The 14,599-nt window shown below is 36.0% G+C and overlaps 1 protein-coding gene across 1 annotated transcript in view; it reads left to right on the forward strand.

The window, feature by feature from the left end:
* The window catches only part of OTOGL (otogelin like), a 111,013-nt gene extending 104,653 nt beyond the window's left edge, over positions 1 to 6,360 (forward strand). Inside the window, exons 56-57 of the mRNA XM_039362937.1 lie at positions 2,332 to 2,411; positions 4,918 to 6,360. Of these exons, the coding sequence (XP_039218871.1) occupies positions 2,332 to 2,411; positions 4,918 to 5,118 (281 nt within the window). The 3' untranslated portion in view covers positions 5,119 to 6,360. The remainder of the gene's footprint in view (positions 1 to 2,331; positions 2,412 to 4,917) is intronic.
* The last annotated feature ends 8,239 nt before the right edge of the window (positions 6,361 to 14,599 follow it).

The following is a 14,599-nucleotide window of genomic DNA, read 5'->3' on the forward strand; positions in this document are numbered from 1 at the left end:
TCATTAAATGGTACTGCCCAGTGGTATAATGTCAGGGAGAAGAAGAAATCTGCAAACGCTGTATGTCTCTCCATTTTTTCCAGAATATTCTGGAACCTGCTACACACACACACACACACACACACACACAATAATTTGAAAGTATCTCTTTCTTCACATCACATCTTAAATCTAGAAATTCCTTTACCTAAAAAAAGTTGCTATTGTGAGTAGTACAATGACAAGGAAAATATTGGTAATTATGTCACTAAATTGATATTTGAAGGTTAATAACAAACGTCTCATGAAGACCATAACTATCTCTCTCCCCATCAATATTTTTATATAAATGAAGTAAATCATGTAAAAGCCAGCCCTTGGTGGGTAGAAGAATTTTTCTTTACTGTTTTCTAAAACAATTTTTACCTTAACCAAATATTTAGGCTTTAATTGTTATCTTCAGAACTGTTTCTTTAAAAAAGACAACATTAAATGCTGTTTTATATACTAATAGAGTTTTTTTAGAACAAACTAAAAGCATGTACTTTTAACGGTTAAGGAGTATAAGTGAGCAACAAGTACAGTTTAAAATTGGGTTTTAATGGTAATGAATAATCTTTATTTGAAAAGGTGAATGATTATATGCATGCTGAGTGAGTTCATATGTTTAATTCTTACCTTGCCAAATCATGTTCCAGGTTTCTTTTTTCACATGTAAATATAATGATCTTATTATCCACATGGATATTAAAACACAGGGAAATAATTAATTTAGAAAAATAAGAATACTTATTTCTTTTTATAAAAAAGAACAGCTTCCATAAAAAACATTAGCAGTTGGCAGTGTAAGAATTAATGTAATGCTATTTATGTAAAAATGTTTTTGCGTATTACAAGAAACTTATATTCCCAATAATTCTGCCAGGTTCTGGACGGGGTGTATTACCCTTTGCCATTAGCCCTGTAGTCTCTACTGATAGTATTAATTGTGAACCAGGTATTACTATTTTTAATAAATGTATTTTGTTTTTGTTTTTAAATGTTGATATACGTAGATATACTACATTAGATAGTGATCCAGAGAAGTGTTGATTGACTCTATAATTATAACAATATATGTATATATATTATTCCATGGTAAAACTAGTGCTATCTAAAGATAAGCTTTATGAATCTGATTTTATAAACATTTCTGTGGATATAATACAAGCATTAAACATGGCCAGAAAAGGAGCAAAAAATATAGTTCTAGTAGATGTGTGCAACACTCATTTTATGGAGATGTTAAATTTCTGCTGTTGTTTTCCCTCTATTGATTGAATTGTTCTCCAATGTTCAAAGTAGCTTACAATCAATTCATAAAATAATATAACATTTAGAAGCAAATCTTAACCAATATTGAATACATACATTATAATAGAATACATACGTTATAATACATCGGGGAAATCTACCCAAAGAAGATATTAGTAATAGCAGTCTAAAAGCTGCATCAAATAAGCCAATCTATCTTTCTAGAAATGGAGCTTGAAAATCAGAATGCCCTTCTTAATTTTCTACAGTATGATGGGATTATTTTACAAAAAGGACCCTGAGTGATGAATTATAACAATGAAGGAGACTATTAATTATACTTGTAATAATATTACAGCTGAATTGAAATTGAATTGAAGAAATAGGAAACTAGGGATAATAGGCAAGTTTTAATGTTGTGTTATGTTGTCTGTGCAATGAAACTGGAAAGCATTCTGCCTTTGCACATTATGCTTGCTATAATTTTGGATGCAGTCTAATTCAGATTGCAGAATATTTTCTGCAAATACTTTCTTCCCATTGGCTATGCTATTACTTAATAGTAGGTTTTTTTGATGACCATGTGTGATGTGTCACACAAAAAGACTGCATCTCTTGGAAATCCTCCAGCATTCAGAGATCTGATAGAAATTCTAAATTAGCTGCCCAAGGGAACCAGATAAATGAGATAGTGACAGAACTGCCAATACTAAGCACTCCATACTCTTAACTTTTATACACATTTTGATTTGTCTATAACCTTCTTAACACTTATTGAATATGCTTGTTCAACCTATTTTAAATCCAGTTGCTGTACAGCCTTCATGTCTAGGTGTTTAGGAAGGGAATAGGAAAATAACTTGAAGTATAAATGGATGTGCATAAACAACTATGAGATATTCTCCTATTACGAACAAAACAAAGCTTCACAAACTGATTATGGGTGGAGGATTAGACACCTCAGTGCATGTTCAGATAATGACACAAAGCAAAAGAGCTGTAACTAAAGATGTAGTTAAAATGTCTTGGTTATTATCTTCATATTTTATGCTTTATCAGGTAAAAGAGAGGAAAGGATTTGCCAGAAAATAATTGTTAGAACTACAGTAAGAAAAGAAGACTGCATAAGCCAAAGTCCTGTAAGTATAAATGCCTAATTTGGGAAATACGTCATATATCGGAGCACTTTTTTTTTCTTCCATTCAATCCTGTTTGAGTCTTGGAAACTGCCTGAACAAGTTCCTGCAGTTTTGTTGGCAAGGTTTTTCAGAAGTGGTTAAGATAAGATAAGATAAGATAAGATAAGATAAGATAAGATAAGATGATAAGATAACCTTTATTGTCATTTTTTTTACTTTGGGCACAACGGCACACATCAAAATGAAATTTAGTTTACCATTGTCTCTAGTCACTTTCTCTCAGCCTTAGAGCATATCAACTGCTAAAGCATGCTTGTAATTAGTGTGGTAAACATACATGCAAGTCCTGTTACTATTTTGACATCTGGAAAACCTTTCTTCCTAGTAATATCCTCCTACTCATACGAAGAATTTGCAGTTTAATTGCTTTTACCCTAACATTATTTAAATGCTGTCTTCATCCATTTGGAGACATCTCAAACCAGATGACTAGTGCAAAATAGAATTGCCTCTCCTAATTAGGCAATGACAAGTTCTCTAATTTGGATACCAAAGCCAACTGATAACCCAAGTAAGAATTGAGTTGAATTAATATTGAGGGGACTTGTTCTGCCAATAATCAAGTTGTTGTATTTACACCAGTGTAATCTCTAAGTTATCTCCAAAGGCAGGACTATGTGTGTCACAGTAGTTCAGCCTATTGGAGATCAGGGCCTGAGGTCGGCTCAATAGTAGTAACTCTGGCTCAAGGTGGCGCAGCAGTTAGAGTGCAGTACTGCAGGCCACTTTAGCTGACTGTGTTCAGCAGGTCAGCGGTTCAAATCTCACCGGCTCAAGGTTGACTCAGCCTTCCATCCTTCCGAGGTAGGTAAAATGAGGACCCAGATTGTTGGGGGCAATGTAAATATATATATATACATTGTTTACTGGTGTACACCGCTTAGAGAGTGCTCGCACTTAAAGCGGTATATAAGTCTCATAAAATAAATAAATAAATAAATAAATAAATAAATAAATAGTAATAACTGTTTGGAGTCTTGGAATCCTAATGGGCAATCAATTAAATATGAGCCAGCAGTGTGCTGCAGTTGCCAAAAAAGCCAACACAGTGGTAGGCTGCATTAACAGAGGGACAGAATCAAGATCATCTGAAGTGTTATTACCACTTTATAATGCTTTGGTAAGATCACACTTGAAATATTGTCTCCAGTTTTGGTCCCCATGATGTAAAAAAGATGTTGAGACTCTAGAAAGAGTGCAGAAAAGACCAACAAAGATGATCAGGGGACTGGAGGCTAAAACATAAAAGGAACGGTTGCTGGAATTGGGTATGTCTAGTTTAATGAAAATAAGGACTATGGATGACATGATAGCAATGTTCCAATATCTCAGGGGCTGCCACAAAGAAGAGGAAGTCAAGCTATTCTCCAGATCACCTGAAGGCAGGACAAGAAGCAATGAATGGAAACTAATCAAAGAGAGAAACAAGCTAGAACTAAGGAGAAATTTCCTGACAGAACAATTAATCAGTGGAACAATTTGCTTCCAGAAGTTGTGAATATTCCAACACTGGAAGTTTTTAAGAAGAGAGTGGACAACCATTTGTTTAAAATGGTATAGGATTTCCTGCCTGAGCAGGGGGTTGGACTGGAAGACCTCCAAAGTCCCTTCCAACTACAATTCTTTTCTGTTATTCAGTATCTCTTGGATGGTGATGCAGAAACCAGGAGTCATCAACATGTTATCAACATTACACCCAGATCAGTGGGTGATATCTTCCATAGCTTTAATCTAAATGTTAAATAGCAAGGGAAGAAGTCTGGGCTTTGGAGGACTCATCTTAGGGGTTCCATGGGTTCAAATTCATCTGCCCCAAACATCATAGACTAGAACCACCTACTCAAGTAAGAGCATAATCATCATTAAATAGTATCTTCCCTACTTCAAATCCTTATGGATACCCCTGAATGGTTTAATGGTAGATAATACTGGATACCACTAAGAGTCTAATAGTACCAAGAGGGACACCATTTTCCATAAGGAGGGATATGCATGTACAAGAATAAGTATTTGTTTGAGCATATTACCTCATCTAACATGTTCATGAATATGGGTATGCAGGAATATTAAGCTTGCTGCCTTAAACTGGAGATGTCCTGTTATTTATTGCTTTTTTTCCTTCCATGTCAGGCATGGATGCATTTAGGCAGCACACTGATACATATATTAAAGTAATATTTGCATGTGTTTCATAATGGTGCACAAATGTTCTTGTTTTCAGAACTAAATGGCAAAGCTATCATAAAAAGGAAATTGGCAGAGGAAGTAAATTGGCTGATAGTGAATAGACCATGAGCCTATTGCAGGAGACCTGAACACACAAAAGATTCAGCAAGATGATGAATTTCCAGATTTTTAAAATAGATTAATGATTGAAGCTTTCAATAAATTAAATGATAAAATTTGAAACTATCAATGATATCCTTCTCCTTCCTGTCTCCAACAGATAAGTGTGGCTTCTTGTGATGGGAAATGCCCCTCTGCTACAATTTTTAATGTCAACATTGATAGCCATTTAAGGTTCTGCAAATGCTGCTGTGAAAATGGAGTTCAGACTCTAACAGTGCCACTTTACTGCTCTGGAAATGGCACTGAAATTCTGTATGTCATGCAGGAACCTACGGACTGTTCATGCCAGTGGAATTAAAAATTTTATGATTGCATACAAACCAAGATTTTGTTCTTTCCTATGATCAGATTAATATTTTCTCAATTTAAATATGGATATGTAAAAAGGGGGCATATTAATTTTTGACACATATGGAAGACTTAATTCACTTTACAGTAATATACTTCTATTCAGACATGTGAAATATTTATGTAATTCACCATCATCAGCCATTCAATTGTGTCCGACCCTCAGCCACTCTATGGATCAGCATTCTTTATATCTCTCTATCTTGCATCACCTCATTTAGATGTGCCATGGTCATCCCAGAGTCATTCTTTATGGTGTTGAGCCAACAGATACTAAGATGGCCCCTTCTCATTTTTCTGCTGATCACTCCCAGCATGACAGATTTTTCAAGTGAGTCAGTTTGCATGACATGACCAAAGTATGACAACCTCTGTTTGGAGATCTTGACTTCAAGTGATATTTTAGGTGAGGTTGTTTGTTATTTTTGCAGTCCATAGTATGTGTAATAGTTGCCTCCAGCACCATAGTTCAAAGGCGTCCACCCTTCTCCTATCTGCCAAGTTTTGCAGTCATAAATAGCAATCAGAAAAATTATTGTATTAACTAATCTGCATTGGTTGTGAGGGTGATCTCTTTACTCTTCCAGATGTTATTCATGCCAGACATTGCAGTTCTTCTAAGTGCTATACGCCTTCTGATCTCATCTATGTAATTAGCCAACATTAACTACCTAACACGTGCCTAGTTCTGGGGTTATATAAAAACTTTGCAGTTTATCAGCTTCCACTGACATCATTAATTGTTCCTCAAGAATCCCATTCTGCATTGTAATATTTGTGATGTTTTATTAAAATTTTGAAATCCATAACCTATTTCTTATTTTTCTGGTTCTAGCCTTTTCTAGCGTACTTTTTATTACTATGACTGCATGTGGTAATTTCTTATAAAGCATTTTGACATTATTTTATATTTACAAGAATTTATGCAAAAGTAAATGATAGTTTCTATACTTTGCCTGGATTAAAGTGTAATTTGAAATGCTGTATGCACTCCTTAAGAGGAAAATGCATGAAAAAGCTGCAAGTTTTTTTAGAAAGCACATGTTGTGTAGAAGGTTAACTATAATAGACTAATGTATATTTTGTGCAATTGTTCATGGTATTTCCAATATCTCTTTTAAACACTTGATTATGTGTTACAATATTTGTAATACATAAAATACTTATATAAATAAATATTTTTTAAAAGGAATTGAGTGTTATTGTATATTGTTGCCATTGGAAACTCTTTTAATAACTAAGACTTTTATTGGAAAGGTAAAAGGAACATTCATGAAAAACCCTTTAGAAAGTCATTTTATATACAGCCTTTTAACAAATCATGTCAATGCTGCTCACATTGGATGTTCTTGCTTTGACAACATATGGAGATGCAGCCTTTTTCTTTCTTATGCTTTACTCTTAGAATTAGATATACTGGGGGAGGAGGAGGAATGTGATGGGAGTTAGTTAGACATAACAATATTGTAATTGTGTGTGAACTCAGGGCTTTTGAAATAAGAGATGATAAGAAATGGGTTGGAATAAAGGAGGGAAAGCCTACATTTCAAACTAATTGGAGAATGTGATTTATGACTGTTAATTAGAGGACGGAATTGTGTTTGATACTATGTGCTAAGAGGAGGGGAATCCAGATTTTGGCTTTGCTTATGTATGTGCCGATGTTATGCTGATCGAATAAAGATTCTTTAAGGTAAACAATGCCTCAAAGTTCTTTGAAGAGTTTCATCTGTTGGAACCATGACAAATCATTTGTTAAGTTCTAGGGCAGCGGTTCTCAACCTATGGGTCGCGACCCCATTTGGGGTCGAACGACCATTTCACGCGGGTCGCCAAACAAGGCTGTCCATCATTTTTCTCCCTTTTCTTTAGCTGTGCTACTCCCTCTTATTCTATTGGCTTTTGAAAGCCAATAGAATAGACTCTATTCAAGAGACTCTATTCTATTGGTGTTCAAAAGCCAATAGAATTTATTGGCTTTCGAAAGCCAATAGAATAGACTCTCCTTCAATCTTCCTTCCTTCCTTCCTTCCATCTCCATACCTTCCCCTTCAATCTCTCTCTCCTTCCTTCCCCTTCAATTTCCTTCCTTCTCCATCTCCTTCCTGCGTCCTTGGCAGCGCCTCCCCCCTTCAATCTCTTCCTTCTCCATCTCCTTCCTTTCCCCTTCAATCTTCCTTCCTTCCTTCCATCTCCAACTCCATTCCTTCCCCTTCAATCTCCCTCTCCTTCCTTCCTTCCTTCCTTCCTTCCTTCCTTCCTTCCTTCCTTCCTTCCTTCCTTCCTTCCTTCCTTCCTTCCTTCCTTCCCCCCTCAGTCTCCTTCCTTCTCCATTGCCTTCCTTTCCCCTTCAATCTTCCTTCCTTCCTTCCATCTTCATCCCTTCCCCTTCAATCTCTCTCTCCTTCCTTCCTTCCTTCCCCTTCAATCTCCTTCCTTCTCCATCTCCTTCCTTTCCCCTTCAGTCTTCCTTCCTTCCTTCCTTCCCCTTCAATCTCTCTCTTCCTTCCTTCCCTTTCAATCTCCTTCCTTCTCCATCTCCTTCCTTTCCCCTTCAATCTTCCTTCCTTCCTTCCTTCCCCCTTCAATCTCCTTCGTTCTCCATCTCCTTCCTTTCCCCTTCAATCTTCCTTCCTTCCTTCCATCTCCATCTCCATCCCTTCCCCTTCATAAACTGCTTATAAACTGCTTTGATTCTTCCATTTATTGTTTAAAGTGGTTTAATACTTCCATTTATTTCCTTTTATTCCCTTAAAACTAGTTTGAATCTTCTATTTGTTGCCATTTATTCTCTTAAAACTGATTTAATTGTTTTGTTTATTTCTGATCCACGAAACCATGCCATTTCTCACTCTTCTTATTCCTTTCTGCTTTGCTTTTTATTCCCTCTCTTTCATATACTTTCTTTCATCTTCAGTGAAAGAAAATCCCTCCAGGTCCCCACTATAATCTATGGTTCAAATGAAAGCAGCCTGTTCTTATTTATTATTTACTAACTTTCTGTAAATTTTGGTCCCACATTTAAAGGCAGGATAAACATGCATTAAAATACATGCAGCGGCGGCACAGCATTAATGGTGGCCAGGGCTGTTTTTCTTGCCACGCCCACTTGGTGGCCACACCCACTTGGTGGCCACACCCACTCGGCCACGCCCCTGGCACCCGGTGATGTATAAGTGGTTGGGGGTCACCACAACATGGGGAACTGTATTATGGGGTCGCAGCATTAGAAATGTTGAGAACCACTGTTCTAGGAGAAGATTACAAGTTACATGAAAGTATGAATAATGAAGTTCCCAGATGTGCTCCAATTATATAATAAAGGGAAAATGGAAGAGATAAGGTAGAGAGGTGATTAATGCTTAATCCCATTGCTCATTTTCATTTTCCAAATCAGTAGAGATACCAAGCATTTGTTTATTTATACTTCAGAGGAAAATGAAAGGCAAATTAAACATATGTGCCTTCCTTCATCTGCTTTTCTCTTTAAAATGGTCCTCCTAAATAAAATTTTATTAGAAAAACTACATATGTATTAAAATGTAGTTTGGTACCTCACTTTATTTTGTGATCAATTACTAGAAACAGATTATGAAATGAAAATATTTTCACTTAGGGGAGTATCCATTTAATTAAAATGAAATATGCTGTTCCAAACAAAGATGTTTACTCAGCCTGTAAAAGGGGCTTTTCTGCTGATCATGTAAAACTGCCTTTAATATTGATGAAAGCTTCATGCAAAGCTGAGAGCTGCAAATATAGTGCATTTTTGCTCTAGAGAGGTTGTCACTAGATGACAAGCAAATATATGTCAGAGGTGTATTTTAGCTCCACAATAGCCGAGAGTGAATAGGGAAAATGTTTATCTTTCTTTAAACAAGTGGTGTAATTGGAAACAGGGTATGGGAAAATGCACTTGAAGATTTTAAACAGCAGTCCTAAAACAAACATTTCAAACTTAGTAACATTTAAGTAGCTTTGGACAAGATTTCATTATTAAAAATGACTGAATAATTATCTAATTCACTTAGGCTTGAAGGCAAAATACCTAGTTTATATACACAATAAAATGTAATTTCCTACCCTACAAACACAATTTTCTATATGAAGGTGCCATACAACAAATAGATAAATAAGGTGTAATCAACCTATTTTAAAATCTGTTAGGATTATTTATAAAATAGATGACAATATATATTTACTTTGATTTATATTCATTTTGAATAAGTCTGTTTAATCCCCATTTCCCTAAAAAAAAAACCCAACAAAACTCTTTTATGATTCTGTTATTCATACTGTTTTAAAATATTTAAAATATTTTTCCAATACTATTGTGTAGTAGTTTAATCTAGGAATCCTTTTCTTAACTGAATGCTGACCCATTTCTGTGATCTTTAGCTGACTTTACTTGCAAAACCCATACATTTAACTCCAAGCCTTTAACAAATTTCAAAATCCTCAAAATTATCCAATTTGACCCCAATTACTCTAGGGTCCCTTTGAAGATAACCAATTGAATGCAATTTTCCTAACTATGGTATCCTAAGTCCACTAGCCATCTACGTGGCTCTTGATCCTTTAAATATTAGTTGTACAGAGTTTTCAGCAAGTAAGACAGTAAAATGAATGAGGATAATATTCATTGCTATTACTGAAATGCCATATGAATCTGATGCATGAAATAAAAAAAAGTTGTGTTTTCCCAAGAAAGTTCTGCACTTCCGATGGTGGGGATGACTGTATCAATGCCACCAAAAACGTTCCTGCTGGAAGGCAGGCGGACCATCTGTCACCGGTGGAGGAATCCACTCCTCCCTCAGACCTCTTTCGTTCAGTCAGGTCAGCCCTCCCGTTTACTTCGAGGCGTCCCTCAGTCCACTCAGCGGGATGGTGAGGTGGTTAAAAGGAGCTGGACTGGGGGAAGTAAAGGCAGCAGGGAAAACGGCGCGTCACTCCTGCAGGGGATCCGGAGGTGCTCGCAGGCTGTCTCCCTCTTTCCTCGGCGAGCAGCAGGTGGGTTTTGCGCGCGAGAGGCGGCCGAGAACCTACTGGCGCTGGGCGAGGTTTGTCGGAAGGAAATTGCCGCGCTCTTTTGGAAACACTTGGTGAGCCAAACCAAGTGACAGAGCGCGAACGCTTGATTCGGCAGCAAGGTCTTCCGCAGGTGGGCAGAGCAAGCTCTTTTGGAGGCGCTTGGCTTCTCACGCTGTACAGAAGAGGAATGAGGTCTTGTACAAACCGTATTTTGGCTATGCTGAACCGTATTTTCTTCCCCATGCGACCTGCCTGGCTGATCTTCGCTTCAGACGTTCAGTCTAATTTCCTTTGAATAACTGAGAACCTCGTGGCTTTGAAAAGAGGATGGTTTCTGGGTTAAGAATTATAGCGATCGAGGTTGGGCACATTTGGTGAATAATTCTGGCAAAAAGGAATCCATGAACTCTATGTTCCATCATGTGCATAGAAACATCTAATGATGAAATAGGTGTCATCTGTCTTGTCTGCTGTCTGATTATTCAGATTAATGTGTGTTTTTGTATTACCCATCTAGGTAACTTTGGTTGATTTCTGAAAAACTGAATGAAGTCAGAAATGATAGGCAATCACCAAGAAACTTCAGGGCTATAGACTAACTGGGAAAAGCCCTCCTGGATGAAGGCAATGGCAATCTTGTTTGCATTATTGTTCCATCAACATAAAATTAACAGCCCTCAAATTCAGCTTGTAGGAAACTCACCTAATCAAGACAGGGTGGTAAGGGAAATCCAAAGTTCAAGACTGCTTTCCCTCATAGAAACTCACTGGGTGATTTTGAGACCCAGAAAAGGATCAAGGCACCTAAAGAAGCCATTTATTCAAGGTTTCTGGAAAAAAGACCCAAAACAGATTGTCTAAATGTTGTTTCCAACAAACTTGACTTTCTTGCCATGGGTTTTCTTCAGGCAGCTTAATCCCTTCTAGACATAGTTGTCACTCACTGTGGGTTCACAGTAGTAAGAGGTTGCTGCTCCTTGCAGGCTAGAACTCCCAAATGAACTATCCCTTGTCACTCAGCTCATTCCTTCTTCACATAGTAATAACCACATTTTAGGATTCAGTAGCTGATGTGTTGATTACAATTAGGAATAACAGAGTCTATAGAACTAAAAGAATGGCATCCAATTCAGGCTTTAGATGATGGCACCTCCTAGAATGGATATACTAGAGTGGATACAATAGCAGTTCTTAGATTTCAGCTTCCATGACTTCCAAAGTACTTACAGTAGCTGTTCCTCAGAGTGCAAACTGGTCATGCCACACAACATTCCTTTAATGATACTGGTTGAGTGTCTGCAATATCCTTCTTCTGACCTCTGTATTTTTTTTTTTTTATTTTGTATCCCATCTTTATTATTTTTACAAATATTTTAAGGCAGCAAACATATTCAACACACCTTCCTTCTCCTATTTTCCTTTGTTCCATTATATTGCTATATAGAGTATAAATCTCTTCCTTCCACCACATCCCACAGAAAGAATAATGTACATTTATTTATTTAGCACATGGCATACAGCGTCATGGAAATCTACACTTGCTTGACACAATGCAGTCCTAGATTGCTAGTTCATTCTGTTTGGTGTTTGCATGCCTACCCTTGGTACACTGCAGGGAGCAAACGAGCTTTACACCAATTAGCTAGCAGCACTTGGGTTGCTGGCTCTTCTGGGCTCCTCCACTGGTCTTGCCTTGCCTCATGTTGCGATATCTCACTTCCAGCCAGGTCCAGCGGCAGCTTCTGCTCTCCGCACATATGAACACAGCTAGATTTTTCTCACCTAAGTGGTACCCATTTATCTACTTGCAATATTGCATGCTTTTGAACTTCTGGATGGGCAGGAGCTAAGGATTGAGCAGTAGGAGCTCACTCTGTCTCATGGAGCCAGACTCAAATGGCCATTTCTGACAGGCAGGTCCAGCATCATTAAGCTGCTTTGCTATCGCATCCCCCATGAATTATGTACAATATTGCTTGTATTTTAAATAGGTATACATTACTATTTGTTCCTATGTTACAATTTTAAATGTAAAAAGAAATAATTAGATGTGCTAGATATAAAACATTACAAATACTTTATCAATAATTAAACTCTTTGTATGCATATGTATATGTATGTATATTCTGTATAATCATATGCATCACCAAAAAGCTATTATATTACTTTGCTCAAATTATTGCAGTTGTATGTTTCGTTTGGATATGAAAGTGACTTATGACTGTTTTTCACAGTTACAACCTTTGCAGCATCCCCGTGATCATGTGATAAAATTTCAGATACTTGGCAGCTGGTTCATACTTACAACCATTGCTGTGTTCCAGGTCATGTGATCACCTTTTGTGACCTTTTGACAAGCAAAGACAATGGGGAAGCCAGATTCACTTAACAACCAGGTTACTAACTTGTCAAGTGCAGTTATTTACTTAACAACTGTGGCAAGAAAGGTCGTAACATGGGCAAAACTCACTTATCAAATATCTCACTTAACCAAAATTTTGGGCTCAATTATGGTTGTAAGTTGAGGACTACCTGTATTAATGGAACATGATCATATACTGAAAAAAGATCTAACGTGAAAACTGAATACATGCACGTTTTCTAAAAGATGTGAGTAGAGAATAATGTATTTTAAAAATCAAGTAGATTTTATTATTTTATTTCTTTCTTTTTACAAGATTGGCTTCATAATTTAATTGGAACTCATTCAATTAGAAGTTTGACTCATTTTAAAATCTGAGGCTGAACCACACTATGGACAAGACAATGTGCTTTTTAATTGTGATCCAATATGTATTTCAGGTAAGAACAGATATCGTCTGGTGTTTGGTATTCTTTTTAGGAACATAATATACAGACACAGCATATAGCATGACTGGATAAGATCTTTTATTGCCATTTCAACACTTAAACATTTATTTGGACAATGTGTAATTAGGGGTAGGAATATACTTGTTTACTCTTCATATAGTTAACTGAACTCTGGATATACACTTCTTTTCACTTAAATCACAACTTTTTCTAGTAGCGGCAATGCTGATTTAGTACTGGGGATTTATGTAGCCTCCATTTCTCATCAATGCTTTGGGTACCAAAACACTGTCTCATGTTTCTTGATCCTTTAATCAAGGATGATATTGTGAAATGCTGGAAAGCAATGTTCTCAAGATATTCTGCCATCTGTAATGAATATTAATATCTAGACATTCAGGGTTTTTAAAAATCCAAGCCAGAGTATAAAGGCCAACATTTAATGATGATCTTCATGATATGAACTGCATCATAGACTGAACCAAACAAATGTTAACTCTGATGTCATTACTAAATGATATTTAGAATTATATATAGTAACAATATTGGAATGCTTTAATATTCATGTTTTGAAATATCTCCACCTGACTTTTATCTTTTACTAAAGATAACCAGCAACCTGAAGTGTGATAAAGTGAAGAAACCTTCTAGAGCTGTTTCCTTGCAATGGTCAAAATTTCCAGAAGATCAGCATCCAGATTTTTATATTATAACATATCACATTCCAGATGACTTTGCTCAAAAAGTAAGCCAAACTTTTCATTGTTGTATATCTTTAGTGCTGTTCTTTTCCTTGGCAGCAAATGTGTTAAAAACATTGTGTAGAATGCTTATAATTTATAAATATATTACATTTATTACTATTTAATAATATTGATAATATTGACATTGATAATAGTATTGATAAGTAAAATGGGTAATAAGCATTAAATCATAAAACAGGTATATTTGTTTAATGGTAAACAATGGCACATATAAACAGGGTTTTTGGGGCTGGGAATTATGATTACATTTCATGAACTATTGAAAAGCTAATGCTTGGTTCTTTAATTGCTACTTTTCTGGTAGTTATTTCTTGATTTTATTCTTAAGCAATCACAAAGTAAAGCAATTGAAATATTTTTGTAAAGCAGGCTCTGCAGAGCTCATTATAACTTTGTGGATTATTAGTCCAGATATTATGTTAAGTTGGCAATCTTGATAAATATACAAAGGGCTCTAATTCATACAAAAACATAGCTGTAAGTACTGAAATGTAAATCACATTTTGTTCAAATGTTTGTTTATGATTTCAGCCTTAGGTATTAGTTTTTAAAGTAATTTTTTTTAAAATTATAGAATATGAAAAGCATTTCTGCAATTCAAGTAAAAGTACAGAAAGTTACAGTTCTGCTTGAAGAAGGCAAGAAATATGATATGATGATCCAATCAGTAAAAAGTGGAAAAGTTCTATATGTGAAATCATTTACAATATGTAAGTAGGACAACATATGCAGATAATCCTCAACTTATACCAGTTCATTTAATGACCATTCGAAGTTACAACAGCATTGAAAAAAATGTTTTATGACAGTTTTTCACACTTA

Source organism: Crotalus tigris, unplaced genomic scaffold (genome assembly GCF_016545835.1).
Source record: "Crotalus tigris isolate CLP2741 ecotype Arizona unplaced genomic scaffold, ASM1654583v1 scf7180000019496.3020429, whole genome shotgun sequence".
Taxonomy (NCBI): Eukaryota; Metazoa; Chordata; class Lepidosauria; order Squamata; family Viperidae; genus Crotalus; species Crotalus tigris.